At 43.0% G+C, this 25,754-nt stretch overlaps 2 protein-coding genes across 6 annotated transcripts in view; one reads left to right on the top strand and one right to left on the bottom strand.

The window, feature by feature from the left end:
• The window catches only part of tgfb3 (transforming growth factor, beta 3), a 114,588-nt gene extending 112,646 nt beyond the window's left edge, over window positions 1–1,942 (top strand). Inside the window, exon 7 of the mRNA XM_061895371.1 lies at window positions 1,732–1,942. Coding sequence (XP_061751355.1) covers window positions 1,732–1,927 — 196 coding nt within the window. The 3' untranslated portion in view covers window positions 1,928–1,942. The remainder of the gene's footprint in view (window positions 1–1,731) is intronic.
• ttll5 (tubulin tyrosine ligase-like family, member 5) overlaps window positions 1–25,754 on the bottom strand; it is a 154,129-nt gene that overhangs the window by 74,133 nt on the left and 54,242 nt on the right. For all 5 annotated transcript variants that reach the window (XM_061895366.1, XM_061895367.1, XM_061895368.1 and 2 more), the window contains exons 15-27: window positions 13,933–14,024; window positions 12,858–12,950; window positions 12,669–12,760; window positions 12,189–12,251; window positions 10,817–10,965; window positions 10,315–10,570; window positions 6,584–6,701; window positions 6,049–6,195; window positions 5,873–5,964; window positions 5,643–5,782; window positions 4,888–5,373; window positions 2,364–2,551; window positions 388–518 (exon numbers count right to left, since the gene is read on the bottom strand). In XM_061895366.1, coding sequence (XP_061751350.1) covers window positions 388–518; window positions 2,364–2,551; window positions 4,888–5,373; window positions 5,643–5,782; window positions 5,873–5,964; window positions 6,049–6,195; window positions 6,584–6,701; window positions 10,315–10,570; window positions 10,817–10,965; window positions 12,189–12,251; window positions 12,669–12,760; window positions 12,858–12,950; window positions 13,933–14,024 — 2,047 coding nt within the window. The remainder of the gene's footprint in view (window positions 1–387; window positions 519–2,363; window positions 2,552–4,887; window positions 5,374–5,642; window positions 5,783–5,872; window positions 5,965–6,048; window positions 6,196–6,583; window positions 6,702–10,314; window positions 10,571–10,816; window positions 10,966–12,188; window positions 12,252–12,668; window positions 12,761–12,857; window positions 12,951–13,932; window positions 14,025–25,754) is intronic.

Raw genomic sequence — 25,754 nt, 5'->3', positions numbered from 1 at the left:
TCCACAAATGGAAATTACATTTTGTCTCAATATTAATGCCATGATCTCACATGGCAGTTTGGACTTGGGAGTTTTTTTAGTGTTTGTATTATTCCCTGTCCAGTGCTCTTATTTTTGTTTTCACCTCCTGCTTTTAATGTCAGCTCTGTCTCGTGAGTGGTGCTGGATCATTTTACTTTGTACTTTGACATGATGCTTAGCTTTCCCTATGCTTCCTAAGCCTGTTTTCTGTACATCTTTGTTTTTGTACTTCCTGCACTGTCCCTGATGAAGAGGTTTCCTACCTGCACGCTCTGTTTCCAGTCTCTGCATCCAGGGGTCCAGACCAACACCAGGGCATAACAAGTAAAATGTTTGTGCTTAATGTTCAACATTACTTGGACTTACAAGGTGTTGTTTCTAAGAGGACCATTGCCAGAGGGTTCCACCTTTGAGGGTCCTTGGGTAACGGCGGCCTGGTGAGACATCCGTGGGCTTTCTCCACTCAAGATCCTGCTCGCCAGGTTTAACCTTGTCAACTGTGGAGGGTAGAGAACAACGGCAAACATTGAATTCAAAACTGTGTATGGCCGCCAAAAGTTTAGAAACACTTGCTCATTCAATGATATGAAAAAAATGCATCATCTAAACTTTTTTGTGTGTATTCACAAAATATGGGAACTATTAAACCCGTCTTCTTTCCATTGGTCTTTCAAATTGTCAAATTAATAATATTATTTGATAATCAAGCACTCAAGCTGGCTGCCTATATGAAATTGTATTATTCACAAACAACACATGACAGAGCGGTTCAATCTGTTCCACTACATCCAGCCATCCAAGTCTCCCACATTCTCCATAAAGGAATCAGTTATTATGACTTACAAGGCCAAATCTGTTTACAACTATACTGGCCCCGTGGCACTGCTCTCTCCTTAGAAAAGCTGAAACAGCAACATGCGCTACTGTGTAGTTATTTGCTTTATTTCCCTCCTTTAGCACTATAAGGTGAAACATTGTGGCGATGCCAAGCCTTACAGGATGTTAGAACCGTGTCAGCTTTTCCACTACAACAAGCAGCATGTCACACCGCTGTGCAGGTACTTCAGATTTAAGTGGACTGGTCTTATTCTTGGGGGTAGTTTTTCCTCTGCCCCTGTGCACTCACATGATGGATTGTCAATGTACTTACATGAGTAATTTACTGACATCTTACTGTTAGGAGACATGGCACAAATGATAAATTATGCTCCTCCTGTGATAAATTGATCTTTACAGGTCTATTGCTGCAGGAATAGACTATCTGCAAATGCATAACAGAGCATAAAGTATTTGCCAAAGACAACTTCACAGGAATCTCATTATATTCATGCACTGCAGTGCAATAGTGTATTTGGTATTTTGTTGATGATGAGGCATTGGATAGCAGGTGCTGTCTGATTTTTTTCATCATCTCGCTATCCTATTTTGTGTGAGAACCCTTGCATGAGAGCGAGTAATTACTGAAACCCGAGAGGTCGTGCAGTACAAGAGGGAGTTGTTCATGTTTACAGAGTTCTCCTTTTGCTTCAGCTGGTGATTTAATGACTTGTAATCTCAGCTTTTAAAAAAGTCACACAGGTCTGCTTTGCGCTGAAAAACAAATTGCTGCCATGTCCAGGATTAAATTCTCAAAGGAAATACAGTAAACACCTTTCACAATAATGAATAAGCAGTAAAACTACAGTCTGTGTGGTCTTGTGTCATCCTTAGAACCTTTGAGAGAAAACACTCAGTGAAGCAGACAAGGAGGAGGATCAGGAGGAAGAGGGAGCCAAGGCAGAGAGACTCTATGGACCAAACTACCAGGGGAATGCAGGAGAAGTTGTTGAGGAAGCTGATGCGAAGCGCCGGTTTGCCACATTCCTGTATTTATAAGCATCAATTACTACAAAATAGAGGCTGCTAGTTGAGTATCAACAGAAATCACTCCCCCATGGAGCATCTGATAATGAGACCTCACACAGTGGAGGCGTGATGCTCTTCTCAGCCAGCTACAAACCCAGAACCAGAAGCCACCCCCGCAAAAAGCCACATGGAAAGAAAGACATGCAGAGGGAGGAAGGTGCACTACACAGGCGGCAGACCCTGCGTCTCCAAGAGGTCTGCTGGAAGAGTGAGCAACTCGTTGACGCCAATCAGCAGGGGGCCAGGAAAGGCAAAAATATCGTCAAAAAGAAATATTAGAGACCTCACAGCGAGGGTTTCCTGCAGAAGGGGCACATTTGTCAACCTTCCATGAACACTGTTAATGAACCCAGCATACTGTACATTGTTATTTGAACACAGCCTTACTCCTGGTGGAACTATTTGCTTCAGAGGGGTTCGAAACATAGCCAACTCACATGTTGCGTGAGCAGGTTGATGTGACTCGATCCAGCACTGTTGCGGGCAACCTGCTTGTCGACCAGCTTCTGCAGAGCCGAGATAAAGGCCTGCTGGTTAGACTGGGCTTGGACTGTAAGAGAGTTGAATTCCCTGAAGGCCCCGTTAGATTTGGACTTCAGCTTACTGGAACTGTAAATCCTGGATGCTACCATAAAGACATAGGAGAAATCTGTGACGGTAATACTGAAAAAACAAACAAACAAACAAAAAACGACCGTGCAGAGTAGTACTTCACAATGGCTAAACAAAAACAGCCTGTGTTTGTTTTTCTGTACAGATGTTCTTGTTTCACAGAGGATGATGTAAGATGAAGTTTTTTTTTTATTTTGGGCTGGGTAAAACTTCCATCCATTCATTTTCTACCGCTTATTCCCTTTTAGGGTCGCGTGGGGCGCTGGCGCCTATCTCAGCTACTGTCGGGCGGAAGGCAGGGTACACCCTGGACAAGTCGCCATTTCATCGCAGGGCCAACACAGATAGACAGACAACATTCACACTCACATTCACACACTAGGGCCAATTTAGTGTTGCCAATCAACCTATCCCCAGGTGCATGTCTTTGGAGGTGGGAGGAAGCCGGAGTGCCCTTATTTATCCAATACAAAAACAACGCCTCAAGTAAAAGTGAAAGAAACGTGGGGTGCAAAATTTTTGAGAATCCGTCCATTTGTTACTAAGACTTTCCCTTACATTAAAAATGACATCAAATGTTTGAAATGTATGAACGAGACTCCAATCACAAGGAAAAGGAAAAAAATCCTCTGTGCACATTTTTATCTGTATATGCACTAAATCGTTGTGGGTTATTTACGGCATTTTTAAACAAACAAATAAATGGAAACAACTAGACTACTCAGTAAAGGGCACACCTCTATTAGGACTGAAAAACATAAACTTAATGGATTAGAGTTGATGCTGTAACTAGATTGTGTAAGCACAATTACATCTGTTCTCATATAAACACATTATAACAGGACTCTCTATGATTGCAGATTGTTGATACAACTTCATACAAGAGATGGCATCATAACTCTACTTCTAAAAACACCTCGTAACCACCATAAAACTTTCTGTGGAATTCTGACTAAAAGTTAAAAAAAATTTGCAATGCACTATAATAATCAGACCACATGCACACCTTTACATAATTGGTGTTTCATAGATCTTAGTTCGAGTAGAAGTGTGTACAGCCTACTCCACCTCACACCACACCCTCTTCATGCCTCAACTTCCCATATTAGGCAGGGGTGTCCAAACTTTTTTTTCACTGAGGGCCGCAAACCGAAAAATCAAAGCATGCGGGGGCCATTTTGATATTTTTAATTTCAAAATGATACAATATATAGATATTTTTAAAAAAAACAGGATGAATGTCAGCTTTACAACCACATTACCCCTTTTTTGCTCTTTCATTCAAATATTTGTGCTTTCAAAACCCATTTTCTTAGTAATTTTTAATTTTTTAAATGTGCTGCGAGCCACACTTTGGACACCCCTTATGTAAGGGCAATGCAGTGTGACACTACTTAAAAAACATTTAATTGCGCTCGTGGTTGGTGAAAAGACAAAAAAAAAAAAAAAAAATTGGCATTTGACAAAGACGCAGGCAGAGAAAGCACATTTTGAAAACAGAGCAGCAGTACTATGTGTTTGCAGTGTTCGTGCACCAGGCCCACAGTGGTAAAACTTAAAAAAGCTGTCTGAAATCAAGATACACATTTTCGTTTTTAACAAGCGTGTTTTTAAGATCTGTATTTACTGTAACTCATGCAACAATTTAAATTTTGATAGAAATAATTTATAGAAAAACGGTTTAATTTAAAGGTGAAGTTACATTTACCCCTATGCTAACAATAACTCTGAAAATGTTAGGATTATTGTAATTATTCTTGTTTATTATGGAGTCATTGTGTGTTTTATTTATATGGAATCGCAACAAAACAAAACTATTAAGAGTAAAGGAAACTTTTAAGAGTAACTTTATGCACATGGCCCTAAAACTATCTACACAAGCAGAGACTGTGGTATGTTTGTACAGAACATAATTCCTAAACATGTTTATTTGTATTTTAATGTTATTTGATTACATAGGTCATGGACAAAGCAAATTATACTTTGGGGGTCATTTAACACCTTTGCTACAGATAGATTTCAGTCTACATCCATAGAAAATGGATGGATGGAATGCAGAATTCTACTTAGAAAAGTACCCACTTCTGCCAAGGCTGAAAAATTAGACAAGTCCTTCTGACAGATTTAAATGTGTTGCCCCCAATGCTAGCAGACTGTAACAGCAAAATGTGAAAATACCAAAATTTAGCAGGTTGTTATTTACTTGCTTCACTCAAGCACCACCGTTCCACAGAGATTATGTGTAGTTTTTACATAATGATAATTATAATAATAACTAACAAGTAAACAAAAACAGCAATGGAAAAAAACATTTTTATCTTGCATGGCAGCTAACAAAATCAGACTCACCATGGCCTGCAGATGTTGGTCGAGCAAGCTTCTGGCTATAAATGTGCATGGCACTGGTGAGGGAAGACGCGCCTTTCGAGCTTAAAGTGGACGCGCTGGAAGAAGGGATCCTCCAGAGAACCTGGTTTGGTTGCCCCGTAGACCCAGGAAGAGATGTGTAAACAGGGGACTCAGCAAGCATCTCACCATGGAAGAGTTGAGACTTTGCCAAGGACTGAGCATAGGATGGAGGCTGAGGTGGCAAAGGTGGAGGGCGATGAAGAGACCGTGATGAAGAGGTTTTATGTGCCATGGGAAAACTCAAACAGTGTTGGGAAGTCCGGAGTTGGGGATCAATTTTTGCATGTCCAAATCCGGTCAGTTGGCCCCCAGGCAAACAAGCAGATTGTTGATCTTCGGTGGCTTTGTTGTCTGTGTCACTGCTGACTTTTCCTGTGCAGGGCGTTGATTCAAAAAATCTGGAATCGTCTTTGGCCACAGGCAGAGCTGTTCAAAAGAAGAAAGAAGCCAGAGCTCCTTTATCACCAGTAAGCCATTCCATTGCTCTGACACACATTTGTTTTCTCCAAATTAGATCTACTCCTTTGAAAGTGACCCTTGCTTCACCCTGGATGACTCAATCTTTTCCCTTTATTTTTTTTGGGCTTTACAAATCTAAACAGCAAAATTCCTGTTTACTGTGCTTGAATGATAGAATATTAAACATAAACCAGACCAACAGTAAAAAAGCATGAAAAAACATGGATTGGACTCACATTTGGAAGTCTCACAGTCTCTTGGCTCTTCTGTTTCATGAAAGTCTTTTTTAACACGCCTGACTTTTGTTCCGAGGAAGACAGTGGCTGATTTATTTTTCTGTGTGTAGAACGTCAGTACTTTCTCCAGATCACTTTCACTGATACAAAAAAAACACGGGAAAGAGATGTGTTTTGCAGATTGCAATCTCTCCATTGAACACTGGAAGAAGGCTAGCCAACTCACTAACCTCGCAGCCGTGATGTACTCATGAAAAACACTGGCGTCAACACACGTCTCCTCTGCACTATTCTGCTGTTTTCTCACTATATGCTCAGTTTCCTGAGAAGATAAGGAAACATAAAAAAAACTAAATCTCACAAAGTCTTCTGTGTTTAAGCAAAACCGCACTCTGGGAATAGGTACCTTGTCGTAACACTGGATAAACTCCCCTAGTTGGTGGGACAGGATACGTCTGCGGTCTTGGACTGGTAGCTGTTGACAAGGCAGAACCACCTTGATGTCTTGGTCGAGGTTACTGGCAGCTCTTTTTAAGAAGCGTATAATCAGCTCCTTTGAGGCAGACACAAAATGCAAATTGTTATTATAATTGTGAACACAAAATTATTCTGTATTGTTTATTCATTGCTATTGGGCCAAAGCGCACAAAGATGTTCCTAAAAGGTCTAAAATTGCTGCTGATGAAGATAATGATGATACATGCCATGATTCCAGTCCACCAACACAACTTTCCGATAAGTATAATTTCTTAAGAGGCCCTGTTTTCCTCCTTGTATTCAATTCCACCCAGCCAGGGGCACAGATGAGTAATAACAAGGGGAAATTTGGCAAAAGTATAGATATATTCACAGGAAACAATGTTCCATCTAGGGTACTGCATATCATTCTTTTTCATTTATGAAAAGAGACTTCATTAGTGAGATTTTTTAAATAGTTGTACCATTTGGTAATTGTCCTTATCTGGCCAAGCGGAAATGCCATTGACTCTGCTCTCTGCCAACAGTCTTTGTTGAACTCGCTGAAGGTATGAAGAAAAGGTCATCCGTGCCTGCACTTTACTGAAAGGAGATAAAATAGGTACGTTAATAGCATTAAAACATTGATTAGTCATGATGTCAACATGAATTTGATTGCTTTAATTTAAGTAACATTGTGTCCTTGGATTTCAATTTGCTTAATTTACATAGTGTTCATTTGGTTTGTTTTGTTGCAATATTGTATTATTAACATAAAGTAAATGGAAAGAGGAGGCCCAGGTTGGCAATGTTAGAGCATCCATCCACCAGGCAGTTCAGTTGTTAAAAGAATTATGAAAAAAATATTTATTGTTAAAATACAGTGCATCCGGAAATTATTTACCACACTTCAGTTTTTGCCTATTCTGTCATGTTACAGCCTTATTTTAAAATGGAATAAGTTAATTTTTGTCTTAAAAATTCTACAACCAATGACAATGTGAAAAGGTTGTTATTTTGCTACTGGGTTCATTTGCAACACTCAATTGGCCCTCATATGTGAATCTGAGTGTGAATGTTGTCGGTCTATCTGTGTTGGCCCTGCGATGAGCTTGTCGAGGGTGTACCTTGCCTTCCGCGACCCTGAAGATAAAATGGGAGAAAATGGATGGATGGAATTTTGCAACTTTATTAAAAGTAAAAATCTAAAAAAAATCACATGAACAAACTCCGTTTCCATACGAGTTGGGAAATTGTGTTAGATGTAAATATAAATGGAATGCAATGATTTGCAAATCATTTTCAACCCATATTCAGCTGAATATGCTACAAAGACAACATATTTGATGTTCAAACTGCTAAACATTTTTTTATTTTTTTTGCAAATAATCATTAGCTTTAGAATTTGATGCCAGAAACACGTGACAAAGAATTTGGGAAAGATGGCAATAAATACTGATAAAGTTGAGGAATGCTCATCAAACACTTATATAGAACATCCCACAGGTGTGCAGGCTAATTGGGAACAGTTGGGTGCCATGATTGGAAATAAAAGCAGCTCCCATGAAATACTAAGTAATTCACAAACAAGGATGGGGTGAGGGTCACCACTTTGTAAGCAAATTGTCGAACAGTTTTAGAACAACATTTCTCTATGAGCTATTGCAAGGAGTTTAGGGATTTTACCATCTACGGTCCGTAAAATCATCAAAAGGTTCAGAGAATCTGGAGAAATCCCTGCACGTAAGCGATGATATTACAGACTTTTGATCCATCAGGCGGTGCTGCATCAAAAACCAACATCAGTGTGTAAAGGATATCACCACATGGGCTCAGGAACACTTTATAAAACCCCTGTCAGAAACTACAGTTGGTCGCTACATCTGTAAGTGCAAATTAAAACTGTACTATGCAAAGCCAAACCCATTTATCAACAATATCCTGAAACGCCGCCGGCTCGGTTGGGCCCGAGCTCACCTAAGATGGACTGATGCAAAGTGGAAAGGTGTTCTTTGGTCTGACGATTCCACACTTCAAATTATATTTGGTAACAGAAGATGTGGTGTCCTCCAGAACAAAGAGAAAAATAACCATTCGGATTGTTATAGGCGCAAAGTTCAAAAGCCAGCATCTGTGATGGTATGGGGGTGTATTAGTGCCCAAGGCATGGGTAACTTACACATCTGTGAAGGCACCATTAATGCTGAAAGGTCCATACAGGTTTTGGAGCAACATATGTTGTCATTCAAGCAACATTATCATGGACGCCCCTGCTTATTTCAGCAAGACAAGTGTTACGGCAATGTGGCTTCGTAAAAGAAGAGTGCGGGTACTTTCCTGGCCCGCCTGCAGTCCAGACCTGTCTCCAATCGAAAATGTGTGCCGCATTATGAAGCGTAAAATACGACAGCGGAGAGCCCGGACTGTTGAACAACTGAAGCTCGACATAAAACAAGAATGGGAAAAAATTCCACTTTCAAAGCTTCAACAATTAGTTTCCTCAGTTCCCAAACATTTATTGAGTGTTTTTAAAAGAAAAGGTGATGTAACACTGTGGTGAACATGCCCTTTCCCAACCACTTTGGCACGTGTTGCAACCATGAAATTCTAAGTTAATTATTATTTGCAATAAAAAATAAAGTTTATGAGTCTGAACATCAAATATGTTGTCTTTGTAGTGCATTCAATTGAATATGGGTTGAAAAAGATTTGCAAATTATTTTATTCCGTTTATATTTACATCTAATACAATTTCCCAACTCATATGGAAAACGGGGTATTCACAACCTTTGCTCAATACTGATCAGCGCCTTTGGGAGCATTTACAGCTTCAAGTCTCTATGAATACCATAACAGCCTCAAGTTTATTTGAATACAATGCACACCTATCTTTGGGCAGGTTTACCCATTCAGCATCTCTCAAGCTCCAGCAGGTTGAATGGGATGCATCGGTGCACAGTTATTTTCAGATTTCTCCAGAGATGTTCGGGTTCAAGTCTGGGCTCTGGCTGGGCCACTCAAGGACATTTACAGAGTTGTGCTGAAGTCAAGAAAAGGTGCATCAACAAAGTATTGAGCAAAGGCTGTGAAAACTTATGTACATGTGATTTCTTAGTTTTTTATTTTCTATACATTTGCAAAGAGCTCTAAAAAACTTTTCACATTATCATTATGAGGTACCGTGTGTTAAATTTTGAGGAAAAAATAAATGTATTCCATCTTGGAATAAGGCTGTAACATAAAAAAAAGGGGAAAATGTGAAGCGCTGAGTATACTTTCCGGATGCACTGTACCGTACAATAGTATCGTTCTCCTTTTTGTTGAGAAAAATGGTTGTACGTTATTAGGTATCAGATTATTTTTTGCTTTTTGCATGAATGTAACAGTTTGGAAATTCACTAAAGTGTTTAAATTCAATATTTTCGATTAATACATAAATAAAGAAAAACAATCTAAAATAAATATAAGAGTTAATCAAATGTAAAAAAAAAAAAAATCTGATAACAATCCAACATTATACAAATTTAAGCAATGAGCCACCATGAATCAGTGGGAGGCAGCACGGTTGGAAAGGGGTTAGTGCGTCTGCCTCACAATATGAAGGTCCTGAGTAGGGCTGGGTTCAATCCCGGACTCGGGATCTTTCTGTGTGGAGTTTGTATGTCCTCCCTGTGACTGCGTAGGTTCCCTCCGGGTACTCCGGCTTCCTCCCACCTCCAAAGACATGCACCTGCGGATAGGTTGATTGGCAACACTAATTTGGCCCTAGTATGTGAATGTGAGTGTGAATGTTGTCTGTCTATCTGTGTTGGACCTGCGATGAGATTGCGACTTGTCCAGGGTGTGCCCCGCCTTCCGCCCGATTGTTGCTGAGATAGGCACCAGCGCACCCCGCAACCCCAAAGGGAATAAGCGGTAGAAAATGGATGAATGGATGGAATAAGTGGGAGACATAAACTCCTTCGTGAAAGTGGATTACACATTACTGGTGTCACAAAGTCTGCTTTTCTATGTGATGACACATTGCCAAAGTTAAAATAGTCCCATCAAAACATAACCCAGCTAAATATAGCCCAAATGTCTTCTCATCTGCTTTGTTGTGAGCAAATGTGCCCTTCAGATCTCCCTCTTGAAGGCGCAAAGAGGTTAGAGGGAGAAAATAAAGTGAGGTAGGATGATGAAGGATCATGACCAGCCTTCTGGAACACACACTGACCTGATGTCCCACCCCTGCTGGAGAATGTGTAGTAGGTTGACATGAGGACTGCTGTCATGTGTTGTTGCCTCTGAGCTGGATGCAGCCTTGCTGTGAAAGCGCTGCGCTAGTGAAGAGTCTTGTTTTCTTTGCTCTTCTAACAAAACCTTGTGTGAGATTGGCTTGAGAACACGTTTCATCTCCTCTCTTTCCTCCCGTATGCAATCGTCTCCCTCCAGGCCACTGCTCTCCGTCAGGGAGGCCTTGGATTGCATCCCTGAGGTATGCAGCATTGCAAGGGGAAGACATATGTCAGTTGCATCACCAAACCGTTGGCAAAAATACACAAGTAGACTCAAAATAGGCTTTTTGTTTTTGCTGCAGTGACATCAACTCATTCAGAGCCAAATTTGGCTAACCTTAGCGTGACACATGGGAGTTGTTTTTTTATTGGAACCAAAAAAAAACTGTAGAAGCTGTAGAGTGAAGTTTGCTGAGCTGAAGTAATATTTATCAGACCTACCCGATTTCATCTTTCCAGCAGCAGAGCGATGACTCAGGTGGTGCCGTCTCTTCTTACGGGCCCCCAGAGACGGCAGCTTCCTCTCGTACTGGACGGCGTGGTGGCCATCGACTGTGTCCATTTGCAGCTGCGCATTCCTGCCCGCATTCCTTAGAGAAAGCAGAAGACATGTCAACACAACCGTGTTGACAACAACAATACCAGTGATTTATCTGTAAATTAGCATTTCCAAAATTACATTGCAGAGCAAACTTTAAGAAAGATTAGTGTGTTTGAGTACTTTTTCCAGATGTTGACATGACTGAGAGTGATGGTCCAAAGGAGAAAGAATAAATGTTAAATAATAACAGCCACTGGATCATTAAAATAACGACCATCTCCCTGATGCAGCTGCAGGGGGAGTCTTCAATGTGATGATGTGGGTTCCCATCTCAAGACACTGAAAATAAGGTCGTCCTTAGAATACGTACAGTATCAAGCAAAATGGAGTACTCACCTCATTTCTCAGCAAATATTTTATCATTTCTTGAGGGATAATAAAATTATATCGAAACTTTAATAAACTTTAGATTTCCTATCCCCTGAAAATTACTCATTATTTTCTAAATAACTGGCAACACAAGTCAATAATTGAAACATTCAGGAAGTATCCACAGCATTACCGACACTTCCTCAGACCCCCACCACTCCTACCTTTCACTGCATGCCAAAAAGATTCAACAACCAGGTAAAATAGATTTTATTTCTTATTCTTAATGATTGTGATGAACTGGCTGTTCAAGTGAGTGCACCACAGGCCTAGTGACAATGTGGGGGTGTGTTGACAGGGCAGCTGCAAATGAGGCCAGTTCAGCTCCAAATGAGGCCAGTTCAGCTTGTTGTTGTTGTTTTGGTTTTGTTATTACACAGAATGTCACCCGGGTATAATGTTTATTTGAAATATAGTACTGTACAGCGCTTTATGTACATTGTGTTAACTTTTACTAAAGGCTCAAGGCTGTAACCCATTATTCATGTTCAAATTGTTTCATTATGCTAACTTTTCTATTTACAAACCCTGTAAATAACCAATAAGTTTGTAAATCGAGGTTTCACTGTATAACAAAATGGTTTCTGAGACATAAGGGATGTGAGGGATCCTGTATGTGCATATTGTAATAATGAAGTAAAGAAGTATTTCCCTTCCTCTTACAAACTGATGCCACATACACACTGGGCACACTGGAAAAGATGAGCGCACATCCTCTTCTCAGCTGTTCCCCTCACCTACCCAAGTCAAAGACCAAACAAACTCTATGCTGGAATCCAACTGCTTCCATAAACTGAAGGAGGGATCCAGTCCCCTGATCCTGACCACAGTGGAAACACTTACCTTCCATGGAAAAGTCTGTTTGCCAACATGAAGTTCATTGATGTCTTGGATTCCAGATAGCCACTAAGAAAGGAGAGATAATAAGCAAAACAGTTTTTGTCCTAAAAGGAAGACAACCAAATCGGTTTCAACCTTGTTATTTTGGGCACAGATCATAAAAGGGTGGAACTTGTATGGCTGTAGCTGCTTTATAAGATTCCACAAAATCCATGTTGCTAAAGAGCCATGTATCTAATCAAGCAACACATCCTCATATGGCAATATGAATTGAAAGCCTAAAAACTGATTTCCTTTCTTAAGGACTTTAAAGAAATTTCAATAAAATACTGACTAGGGAAAATAGCTTTGCAAGTATGTGATTTTAGGAGTAATTTGAGTATACTCATCTGAGGACAGTATTGTAATGAATAACATTTTAGACAGACGGGGATCTGAAAATTCTAACTGATCAGTTTTTTGTTCCACTTTGACTCAACTTACCCATAGAGATCCCATGTGTCTTCAGTAGGGAATATTCTGATGAAGCCTCCTCTTCTCTCATACTCTTCATTTGTCCTCCTCAAGACTTTGATCTACCACAGCAAAACAAAACAAAACACATGTTTAAAGACAAGCTGGTTTTCCCAACAAAAAGAGCAACACACGGCACATAACATGTCAGGATTGTACCTGCTCTGCAGTCAAGCCCAGAGTGCTGTCTACTCCTGGCTTGTCTTTAAACGGCACTGTCTCACAGTGAGTAGCTGATAAGGGCCTCTGCCACTGCAAAGGTCAAGAGTTGAGGTCACATCTCCAATGAAAATACTGAGCAATGTACTGTCAGTTACCAAATACAAACATACTATATTGAAATATTGTTAAATAAGTCATCTGAATAATGTATTTTGTTCTTGGCTGTTTCTACTCCCCTGCATACACCACCAGGTTGTGATTGACAGCTTTGGCATGCAGGTTGTAGTGGAGATCAGACAGCGGAACAGCGCCTCACTGAATCGCATTCAGAGAATGTCATCTAAATAGCACCGGGATTATGTTTAATTCATCTGACGTGGCTAGGGGGATACAAAGGCAGCCAAAAAGTGAAAGGCCTAAGCCTGTAATAAAAGGCTCAACTATTGCCCCAGTCAAAATAAAGGAAGACGACAGGTTCTCTCAAGGCGGTCCGAGTTCTACAGGAGGCTTTATGACAAGTCTGATTTACAGTTAGGCTTTTGGGTTTGTCACAGTGCATCTATAAAGTAAAGTTCAGAGCTTTTTAGCCAAGTGGTGCAATGCAGTATTTCAAACAAGTACTTATGCAGGCCCTCTGCTAATGTAATGAGAAATCTCCTAAAATGTTGCATTAGAAAGCCATGCAGGCCATTTGCCTGCCACCATGAATAAAAGTAAAAGGAACATAATTAAATTAGGAAGGAGAGGGCAATTTTTACCGGTCATGTAGGAAGCATCATGGAATTACAATGAGACATAAGAAAAAATAGATTTAAAGTGGAAGGGAAAGAATACAAAACAATATACCATTGAGTAGTGTGAAATGGCTGTAAAAGCAGTGAATGGTTTCTACAGTGTGAGGCAACAGGTGGACTAAGTCAGTCATAAAAGAACATGGGCACTTATGTGACGGTCATATTTCAACATTACTGAGTCTGCGTGTCCTCACACTTTTAGGAATGAACTGTGAGCAATGTTACACATGACCCTGACTGACTCTCTAGTTGAAATGTGGCTTGTGTGTGAGTGGTACCTGTGTTCTATGAGCTGCCTGTTTGAGGTTGGGCTCCAGGGTGAGTCGCTCAAATCGTGGCTTCCTTAACACGGGGTCCTGACACACTAAGCCTGGAGGAACAAAATACGTGTTACATAACAATGATATCGTATTTCAAATATGTCACTCATGCCTAATACATTTCTCAATGTACATTAAAACTTCAGTACATGAACCATCAATAAGTTTATGTTAAAAAAAAAAAGTCCCACAGTGTAGTACTTCACTTGTGCAGCCAGTTATTATTCAGTGAATGTGAGCGTGAATGGAACTTAGTTTGTCATAATGTGTTCTTTGATTGACTGATGACCAGAGCAATAGCAGCACTTACCAGTGAGCTGCCTCTATTTTTTTAATTGTATTTATTTACTAGCATGCTGGTCTCGCTTTGCTGGACATTTTTAATTCTAAGAGAGACAAAACTCAAATAGAATTTGAAAATCCAAGAAAATATTTTAAAGACTTGGTCTTCACTTATTTAAATAAATTCATTTATTGCTTCTTATAACTTTCAGAAAGACAATTTTAGAGAAAAAATACAACCTTAAAAATGATTTTAGGATTTTTAAACACATATACCTTTTTACCTTTTAGATTCCTTCCTCTTCTTTCCTGACAATTTAAATCAATGTTCAAGTAAATGTATTTTTTTTATTGTAAAGAATAATAAGTACATTTTAATTTAATTCTTAATTTTAGCTTCGGTTTTTTCGACGAAGAATATTTGTGAAAAATGTCTTCAAACTTATTATGATTAAAATAAAATAAAAAAAAATTGACAAATCTATAAAATCTGTAGAATCTAATTTAAATATAATTTCAAAGTCTTTTGAATTTCTTTTAAAATAAAATTTCTGGAAAATATGGAAGAAATAATGATTTGTCTGTTAGAAATATAGCTTGGTCCAATTTGTTATATATTCTAACAAAGTGCAGATTGGATTTTAATCTATTTAAAACATGTCATCAACATTCTAAAATGAATCTTCATCAGGAAAAATTACTAATGATGTTCCATAAATTCTTTTTTTTAATTTTTTCAAAAAGATTCGAATTAGCTAGTTTTTCTCTTGTTTTTTTTCGGTTGAATTTTGAATTTTAAAGAGTCAAAATTGAAGATAAAATATGTTTCAAAATTAAATTTTTATTTTTTTTCCCTGTTTTCTCCTCTTTTAAACCGTTCAATTAAGTGGGTTTTTTTCATAATTTATTCTTTACAAAAAACCTTCCATAAAAGGAAAAAAAATGTACAACGGAATGACGGACAGAAATACCCATTTTTATACATATACATATATATATATACAGTAGATTTATTTATTAAAGGTAAATTGAACAAATTGGCTACTTCTGGCAATTTATTCAGGTGTGTATCAAACTGGTAGCCCTTCACATTAATCAGTATCCAAAAAGTAGCTCTTGCTTTCAAAAAGGTTGGTGATCCCTGGTCTAAAGTCTGCTGAGATTAGCCTGGGCTCATTGCGACGCTGAATGAGACAAGCAGTATAGACAATGGATAGACGATTGGTTGGATGGAGTTAAAACTGATTATAAAAAGCAGTTCGGCAGAGACTTATCATTTTTGCACTCAATGAAAAAATAGAAACACAAAACTTAACTTTTTGTTCCCAATTTTAATGAGCTAAAACTGTACACGAAAATGCCTGTTCTTCTCAAATATTTTTGACAAATAAATGGGTTGTACTTGTATAGCGCTTTTCTACCTTCAAGGTACTCAAAGCGCTTTGACACTACTTCCACATTTACCCATTCACACACACATTCACACACTGATGGAGGGAGCTGCCATGCAAGGCGCCAACCAGCACCCATCAGGAGCAAGGGTAAAGTGTCTTGCTCAGGACACAACGGACGTGACGAGGTTGGTTCTAGGTGGGATTTGAACCAGTGACCCTCGGGTTGCGCACGGCCACTCTTCCACTGCGCCACGCCGTCCCTGTCTGAATGTATGTTTGTGTGCATATAGTGCGTTCCATTTACCTTGGAAGTTGGAGTTCAGAGCTAAGAATGACGTCACAACCAAATTGAGAGCGTTCCAGTTATGAGGTTGGAAATCAAGATGCGCTTGCCTTATCCAAATATAAACAACTTATGGGAAAATATTGACTGTTTCTACAACCTTTAAACACAGTGGATAAAGGGAAAACACAAATGCTATTGCAGCAATGTAGAACGTGTACACCACATGAAATAAATGTAGTTTACACTACATTGACGTTACTATATGAAATCATCCAACAATATGTAGTATTGTTGGATGATTTCATATACACATATACATACAACAGTATGTGGCTGACTTAGTGCGACAAAAATTAATCAGAAGTGATAATAACAGGTATTATAGAAGCAGATATTATTGTTTACATCCAGGTCAGCCATCTTTGAAATGAACACGGGTGTGGTGAGAATGCTTTGACTTTACGAGTGGCAAATCCGATTTCCAAGGGCTTTTGAGTTTAAATGGAAAGGCTCCAGCCTGAGGAGACAGAAAAATGGCGCAACGATGTCCGCACAAAGTCTGTGCATTCAAAATGCCATCAATAAAATGCACCTGTGTTCGTTGTCCATTACATACACCTGCACATAACTTAAACCCACCAGCACTATGGGCCACACCATCTACAACGTTGGCATCAGCAAACTGCTCACCCACACAACGTCATACACATGGTTTACCATCTTCCCTGAACAGTGAAAACCGGTACTCGTCAGTGTACAGAACACCTAACCAAATCATTACACGCCATGATTGTGAGCATTTTTTCACTCAAGTCAGTTACGACGACAAACTGAAGACAGGCCGAGACCCAAATGAGCATGACGGGCATGCAAATGAGCCTCAATGAGAGGGTTTCTGACAGTTTGTGCAAAACATCTTGGAAATGTTTGATGGTGAAGTTGCACGATGTGGATGTCCTGGGCTGGGCTAAAAATGGTCGTGGTTGTTAGGCCGGTTAGATGTACTGTACTGCTAAATTCTCTGAAACACCTTTGGAGATTACTGATGGTAAAAAAACAACATTTTTAGTTTACAGACAACAGCTTTGGTGTACATTCCTGCAGCAAGCATGTCAATTGTACACTCCCTCAACACTTGCAATGTGTGGCATTCGTGTTGTCTGACAAAACTGTGGTGGCCTTTAATGTTCACCGGCCTAAAGCACACCTGTGCAAAGTGGGGAGGATAAAGCCAAACGGAAGGCATTTTTGTACTTTGCTGCAAGTTATTTGTTGAAGTGCAAATGTTTTTCTCACCTTTTTATCAACTTTCTTTGTCCCCATGGTGGCTTGTTTTGCAGTCATACTATATAAACAAATCCAAAGACTTGTGGTGTAATTGTTAGTCTGCAAAGAACTACAGAGTCAACTACTGTAGTAATGACATCATAGCGGGAAGAGAATGACTTCGAGGTGGGGTGTTGATATCATGCTAACACAAGCACATTTTGTAACAAAGACACATTATGAACACAGTTGGACTCGCATAGTCTATTAATAGCAGGATAATACTGAATCACCAACATGTTTTAAAAACTTGATTTCCACCACCTGTGAAGTGGATGAGCAAAGTATAAGTCCACACAAATTTAGACAGATTTGTCAACCATACTTGAGAGGAATAGGCCTTTTGGGTAGATAAAAAATGCTTTTGAACGAGGAGTTTAGCTCATAAAAAATGGGAGGAAAAGAAAAGGTTACCTTGTTGTTGAATGTATTATTGATAATACAATATGGCATATATATATGTACAGTTTCTCATGAAACGGAATCTCCCTGTACAATCCAAAGTGAGCCTCAATCGATGAGCAGTGTGTATGAGATCATCTGGGAGATTCACGCAATACAATTCGGAACTGCAGTAGCAATTCTGAGAACAAAGGTAATACCCCAGGCTGAAAAGTTTTTGAAGCAAACTATTTTCCTGGCACCACCGTGGAGCATGCAGTTAGTATTTCTACAATCTCGCTTTGAGTGTTGTATCATCTCATCCAAAGGACTCCATTAAAACAATGACTATTCAAACACGTAGCGTAAGGGTCCCCGCAGTACGGATTCGCTCCGGCAGTGTCCACTACCTGGCCCGCGTGACGTTTTATATGTCCTGTCCAGCTGCTTAGCCCATCATATTGTTGATGTGGATGCCCATATCTGCTGTACAGATGTGTACTTTACAAATTAAATGTTTGTATGTATTTACTGTAGTGTTTGATAGTGTTTGATATGGAAACCCCGTTTCCATATGAGGTAGGAAATTGTGTTAGATGTAAATATAAACGGAATACAATGATATGCAAATCCTTTTCCACCCATATTCGTTGAATATGTTACAAAGACAACATAGTTGATGTTCAAACTCATAAACTTTATTTTTTTTATGCAAATAATAATTACCTTTGAATTTCATGGCTGCAACACGTGCCAAAGTAGTTGGGAAAATGGCATGTTCACCACTGTGTTACATCACCTTTTCTTTTAACAACACTCAATAAACGTTTGGGAACTGAGGAAACTAATTGTTGAAGCTTTGAAAGTGGAATTCTTTCCCATTCTTGTTTTATGTAGAGCTTCAGTCGTTCAACAGTCCGGGGTCTCCGCTGTCGTATTTTACGCTTCATAATGCGCCACACATTTTCGATGGGAGACAGGTCTGGACTGCAGGTGGGCCAGGAAAGTACCCGCACTCTTTTTTTCACGAAACCACGCTGTTGTAACACTTGTCTTGCTGAAATAAGCAGGGGCGTCCATGATAACGTTGCTTGGATGACAACATATGTTGCTCCAAAACCTGTATGGACCTTTCAGTATTATTGGGGCCTCCTCTGATGTGTAAGGTACCCATGCCTTGAGCAGTAATACACCCCCATACCATCACAGATGCTGGCTTTTGAACTTTGCGCCTATAACAATCTGGATGGTTATTTTCCTCTTTGTTCTGGAGGACACCACGTCCTCTGTTTCCAAATATAATTTGAAATGTGGACTTGTCAGACCACAGAACACTTTTCACTTTGCATCAGTCCATCTTAGATAAGCTCGGGCCCAGCCAAGCCGGCGGCGTTTCAGGATATTGTTGATAAATGGTTTGGTTTTGCATAGTAGAGTTTTAACTTGCACTTACAGATGTAGCGACCAACTGTAGTTACTGACAGTGGTTTTATGAAGTGTTCCTGAGCCCATGTGGTGATATACTTTACACACTGATGTCTGTTTTTGATGCAGTCCCGCCTGAGGGATCAAAAGTCCGTAATACCATCGCTTACGTGCAGTGATTTCTCCAGATTCTCTGAACTTTTTGATGATTTTACGGACCGTAGATGGTAAAATCCCTAAATTCCTTGCAATAACTTATTGAGAAATGTTGTTCTAAAACTGTTCGACATTTTGCTTACAAAGTGGTGACCCCATCCTTGTTTGTGAATTACCTAGCATTTCATGGAAGCTTCTTTTATACCCAATCATGGCACCCACCTGTTCCCAATTAGCCTGCACACCTGTGGGATGTTCCATATAAGTGTTTGATGAACATTCCTCAACTCTATCAGTATTTATTGCCACCTTCCCAAATTCTTTGTCACGTTTTTCTGGCATCAAATTCTAAAGTTAATGATTATTTGCAAAAAAAAATGTTTATCAGTTTGAACATCAAATATGTTGTCTTTGTAGCATATTCAACTGAATATGGGTTGAAAAAAATTTGCAAATCGTTGTATTTCATTTATATTTACATCTAAGACAATTTCCCAACGCATATGGAAACGGGGTTTGTATTATATACCACATATATACACACATATATGTATATATATATGTGTATATATATACATATATGTATATATATATATATACATATATATATATATATATACATGTAGATATATATATATATATATATATATATATATATATATATATATATATATATATATATATATATATATATATATATATATGGGTGGAAGCACACTGGACATGGTGCCCAGCAATATTAAGTAAACATTCAAAGCTGCACCCCGCCCCCACCTCGGCTCCTCAGACCATCTATATCTGTGATGCTAATTCCTGCATACAAGCCCCTGCTGATAATGAAAAACGCTAAAGCAAAGTGAGGACCTGGCCAGAGGGAGCAATGGAAGCATTACAAGATTGCTTCAAAGGCATAGACTGGGACATGTTCAAGGCAGCCGCCACTGACAATCATCACATATGTGCAGGAGTATGCAGAGTCTGTGTCCGCATACATTCAGAAGTGCATGGAGGATGTTAGTGTGATCAAGAAAATCCCTGTGAAGGTCTCTCCGTATGGTGGGTTCTGCTGGTGCCGACAGATCTTCGGGGAAGCCCAGTATTCGTATTTGGACAAGTCTTTATTATAAGCAGACACTCAGGGGTAGCACGCTTTTCAGCAGTCTTTGCTCAGGTGACTTTCTAGTCTCGCTCGTCTACGCCATCTCTCGGTCTTCGCGCATGTGCCTCCTGCTCTCATCCGCAACTGCTGTCATGTCGACGGCCGCTGCTGATAAAAGCAACAGGTGATTAGATAATCATCCCCAGCTGGGGAAATCTACTCACCTGCCACTGGGCTCCGAAGCCGGACCATACACACCCCATTCCCGCAGGAGGCGCGCCGACCAAGCCCCCCTCCACATACCTCCACCGCTAGACTCCGGCCGGGAAGCCGTCCGGCCGGGAAGCCATCCGGCCGGGAAGCCGTCCGGCCGGGCCTACTCCCCCCACCCCCTCCGTATGGGAGCGCGAGAGGAAGTCAGCCACGGCCATCTGTGACCCGGCCTGTGGACTACTCTGAGGTTTTAGGGCTGCAATGCTAGATACCAACGGGTGATCCGCACGTTGGCATCCTTCGTGCGGTTGAGCCACTGGAGGGGTTTGTGGTCTGAGCAGAGGCTGAAAGAGCGCCCCAGCAGGTAATACCGGAGAGCCCCGACCGCCCACCGGATGGCGAGACACTCCCTCTCTACTGTGCTGTACCTCGTCTCTCTTTCAGAGAGCTTCCGGCTGATGTATAGTCCAGGGCGGTTGACGCTCCCCAGCCGCTGGGACAAAACAGCTCCGAGTCCTCTGCCCGACGCGTCTGTCTGCAAAGAGAATGGGAGAGATAAGTTAGGAATGTGCAGGACCGGCTCCTCGTAGAGGGCCTTCTTCACCCTCTCAAACGCATGCTGGCACTGCTGCGTACACCGGACTAGATCTAGAGCACCCTTTCAGGTGAAGTCAGTTAGTGGGCTGGTCTGGTCCGCAAACCGGGGGATGAAGCTCCGGTAGTAACCTGCCAGCCCAAGACACTGCCTCACCTCTTTTTTTTTTTATTGGGAGTCGGGCAGGTCGCAATTGCTGCTGTTTTCTCTACTTGCGGGCGCACCTGCCCTCCTCCTATGTGGTACCTCAAATACTGTACCTCCCTACGGCCAACCGCGCACTTCGCCGGGTTGGCGGTGAGCCCTGCCCGCCTCAGGGACTCGAGCATCGCCCCCCCCCCAGCTGCCACTCTGGATGATGACATCATCCAGGTAGGCGGCAGCATATGTAGCGTGAGGACGCAGCCCCCAGTCCATGAGGCGCTGGAATGTGTCGGGCGCACCGAACAAGCCGAACGGAAGTGTCACAAATTGATATAATCCTTCTGGAGTGAAGAATGCCCTTTTTTCCCTAGACTCTGGAGACAAAGGACTCTGCCAGTAGCCCATGGTCAAATCCAGTGTCGTAAAAAAACAAGCAGTGCCCAGCCGATCCAGGAGCTCGTCAAATCGGGCATTGGGTAGGGCGTCAATACGTGACACTTCGTTTACTTTGCGGTAATCCACACAGAGCCGCAAAGACCCATCGTTCTTTCCTACCAGAACGATGGGGCTGCACCACGCACTGTGGGATTCTTCTATTACCCCTAACTCCAGCATAGATTTTAATTTTTCCCGAACCACTTTGCGTGTGTGTCCGGGCAGCCAATAGGGCCGAGACCGCTGGTCTCAATGCATGTTGGATGAGGTTTGTGCGGTCGGGCCAGGGGAAGTACAGAAAAGCTCTGCTGCAGCCTGGCAACATCTGCTTTCTGTGATGGTGTAAGCTGCTTATCCCAGAGGAGAATGGAGGGCTGGGCGGAGCGCATGACCTCCAGCCCAAGTTCCTCATGCTCCTCGACCGTCGTCCCTGGGGGCTCGGGGGAATGGTCCGACGAGGTCCATGCCAATCCGTTCAAACGGGACCTCCATGAGTGGTAATGGGCACAAAGGCACCCTGGGGGTGGCCGCTGGATTGACTAGCTGGCAGTCCGGGCAGGCCGCACACCAGTGGCGCGCGTCTGCCCGGATTCCCGGCCAATAGAAACGGACCATTACCCGTGTTTTATCATAACCCATGTGTCCGGCCATGGGGTTGAAATGCGCCGCCTGGAAAACCATTTCCCGACGGCGTTTCGGCACCAACAACTGGGTGATTTCCTCTCCTGTTTGAGTGTCAAGACTCACTCTGTATAATCTATCCCTGATTAAAGTGAAGTGAAAGAATACCCGTGTTATTCCCGGGCTGACCAGCTGGCCATCAATAGAAATCACTTGGTACCAGGCCGAGCGCTGTTTCATCCCGAGACTGCTCAAGTGGGAAGTCTTCCGTGGGGTGCCAGACGGGGTCCGCGGAGGGCTTCCCGCGAAGCCCCCGCCGGTTCCCCCTCCCCCTTGGCAGTGTCAGATGAACCCGCATCGCCACTGATATTCCACTTTCCTTTTGGTCATGAACACACCCCTGCACACTGCGTCACTAAATCATTAAAGCCCGCCCAATTTGTACCCAGGATTAAGGGGTGCGTTAGGTGCGCACTTACAGCAACCTTGACACTATATTTTCGTTTGTCGCATCAAATTTCTACTAGCACCACGGGGTATTTGTGCACATCCCAATGAACACATATAATTTTCACCCATGCTGCCTGCCTCAAAGCCTCGGGTCGAACCAAGTTCTGGTGAATCATGGACTGCTCACAGCCCTAATCCACCATCGCCCGGTGTGTACTCCCTTGTATCCTTATCGAAATACAGTACATCTCACCCGGGCCGGGCGTGGGCACTGGAGAGCCGACAACCCGGATCACCTGCCCCACCTCCATGCACGGAGGACTCTGATGCACTTGACCGGGCTGCCCACGCCTCCAGCATACCTGCCCAGGCATTTGAGGGGAAATCTGCGCAGGAAGCACTGTATCCACAGCAGCCGGAACCTGTAAAGAGGCACAAGGATAATTAAATGTCCGGGGCCGTGGAACCGGCGGGCCCGCCGCGGCCAGTGTCGAGCGCAGCCTGCGAGGCGCGTCGGGACCTGCGAAGCAGAAAAAAAAACAGAAGAGTCCCGCGGCGCTGCGGGACCCGCGGCGCCGCCTCCTCTTGCGGCATGCGCGGCCTGCGTGGTGCTGGCACAGGCCGCTCAGCTGCCTCCGCGGGCCTCTCCTCCCTCCGCGCCTCGCGATGCACCGCCCTATGGTCCTCCGTCAGCGTCACTGCTGCTGCCAGGTCCCGTGGCCGGTGGTAGCGGACCAGGCCGCGACCCGCGTCGGGATTGCCTCCAGGAACTGCTCAAGGATTACATTATAGGATCCATTACCTGGTCTTCGCCTTCGCCCGGCTGCAGCCAGCGCATCGCCGCATCCCGCAGCTGCTGCCCCAACACGGACGGACGGTCCTCCGGTCCTAGGCACAGAGCCCGGAACCGACGTCGGTGGTAATCACTGGTGCTGCAGGTCTGGTCAAGCATCGCCCGCCTCAGGTCCGGGAAGCGCACGCAGGATTCCGCCCACTGCGTTGCCCCTGCTCGCAGCAGCAGCCGCACCCCCCATTCCTCTTCCGGCCATCCGATCGCTGCCAAAAATGTCTATGAAGGCCTGGGGGCACGGAGACCGCCACTGATGATGGCGCCGCTCCGACCCGGTCCGCCAGCGACTGCAGTATCTGGCTCTGCTGGGCCACCTGGAGTAAGACCGCCACCTCCAGCTGTTGTTGACTGGCCACCGTCACCTCCGCGAGAATCCGCCCCAACGCTGCCAGGGGGTCAGACGCTGCCATCGTCGGCACTCAGGTATGTTGGGTGCCAGATGTGAACGTCTCCGTATGGTGGGTTCTCCTTGTGCCAACAGATCTTCGGAGAGCCCAGTATCCGGGTTTGGACAAGTCTTTATTATAAGCACAGACGCTCAGGGATAGCACGCTTTTCAGCAGTCTTTGCTTGTCTTCTCTCTCTCTCTCTCTCTCTCTCTCTCTCTCTCTCTTTCTCTCTCTCTCTCTCTGTCTCTCTCTCTCTCTCTCTCCGCACGTGTGCCTTCTGCTCCCAGCCGCAGCTGCTGGGCTCCGAAGCCGGGCCATACACACCCCAGGAGGAGCGTCGACCACGCCCCCCTCTACAATCCCCACACGGTCCAACGAGAAACCCTGAATGAACAGTGAGGTACGTGCAATGCTGAAGGCTCGGAACAAGGCTTTTAAATCTGGTGAGATGGTAGCACTTAAAACAGCCAGAGCTAACTTGAACCGTCCCATTAGGGTTGAAAAGCGTGCTCACAGTCAGAAAATGCAGGACTTCTTCAAGAAACCCCACGAACACGAGACGAATGTGGCAGGGCATGCAAGTCATCACGGACTATAAAGCTGCCCCCGTCCCTGTGACAACAGCATCAGCTTCCTAGTGACCTAAACAACCACTTTGCAAGGTTTGAGGAAATCCATCAGATGTCCAGAAAACCCTGAGGAGAGTGAACCCCCGGAAAGCAGCAGGACCTGATGACATTCCGGGCAGGGTGCTTAAGGGATGTGCAGACCAGCTGGCTGGGGTTCTCACAGACATCTTCCACACCTCGCTGACCCAGGCTGTGGTACCATCATATTTTAAGACAGCCACAATCATTCCAGTGCCTAAAAAACCCACAATCTGCTCCCTCAATGATTATCACCCCGTGGCACTCACCCCCATCATAATGAAGTGCTTCGAGAGGCTGGTAAAAGAATATATTGTCTCTAGACTTGCCCCCACATTCAACCCATAGCAGTTTGCTTATTGCCCTAACCGCTCCACAGAGGACGCCATTTCCTCTGCACTCCACCTGAGCTTAGAACATCTGGAAGGAAAGGACACACACGTACGGATGTTGTTTCTGGACTTAGGTTCGGCTTTCAACACCATCATAACGCAGCATCTGGTGAGCAAACTGGCTCCCCTTGGATTCAATACTCCCCTATGCAACTGGCTGCTTGACTTCCTCACAGAGAGACCACAGTCTGTGAGAGTGGGCGACAACACCTCCAGTGTCATCTCCCTGAGCACCGGCTCCCCCCAGGGCTGAGTCCTGAGTCCACTGCTGTTCATGTTTGTTTACCCATGACTGCTTCGTCAGGTCCACTACCAACCACATTGTGAAGTATGCGGATGACACAATAGTACTGGGACACATCCGTGACAACAACGACATGGACTACAGGGAGGAGGTGAAACATCTGATTGACTGGTGCAGAACCAACAACCTGGTCCTGAACGTCGACAAGACCAAAGAGATCATCGTCGACTTCAGGAAGCTTTAGTCCAGCCACACTCCACTCTTCATCAACGGCACAGCTGTGGAGATGGTAAGCAGACTGTACTACTCTCTGGGGCAGGTGGCGGGGGGTAAAAGGATGACAGGGGATGCAAAACAATAACAGTGCAATACGTTTTCATAACATGGTCACTACTGCCTACTTTCTCTTGTTATATTCTTATTTTACTGTTATATTTTTATTCCCATTGTT

Source organism: Nerophis ophidion, linkage group LG03, assembly GCF_033978795.1.
Source record: "Nerophis ophidion isolate RoL-2023_Sa linkage group LG03, RoL_Noph_v1.0, whole genome shotgun sequence".
In the NCBI taxonomy this organism is placed as follows: Eukaryota; Metazoa; Chordata; class Actinopteri; order Syngnathiformes; family Syngnathidae; genus Nerophis; species Nerophis ophidion.
Note: the sequence above shows the minus strand (reverse complement) of the source record. Positions and strands in the feature narration are given on the sequence as shown.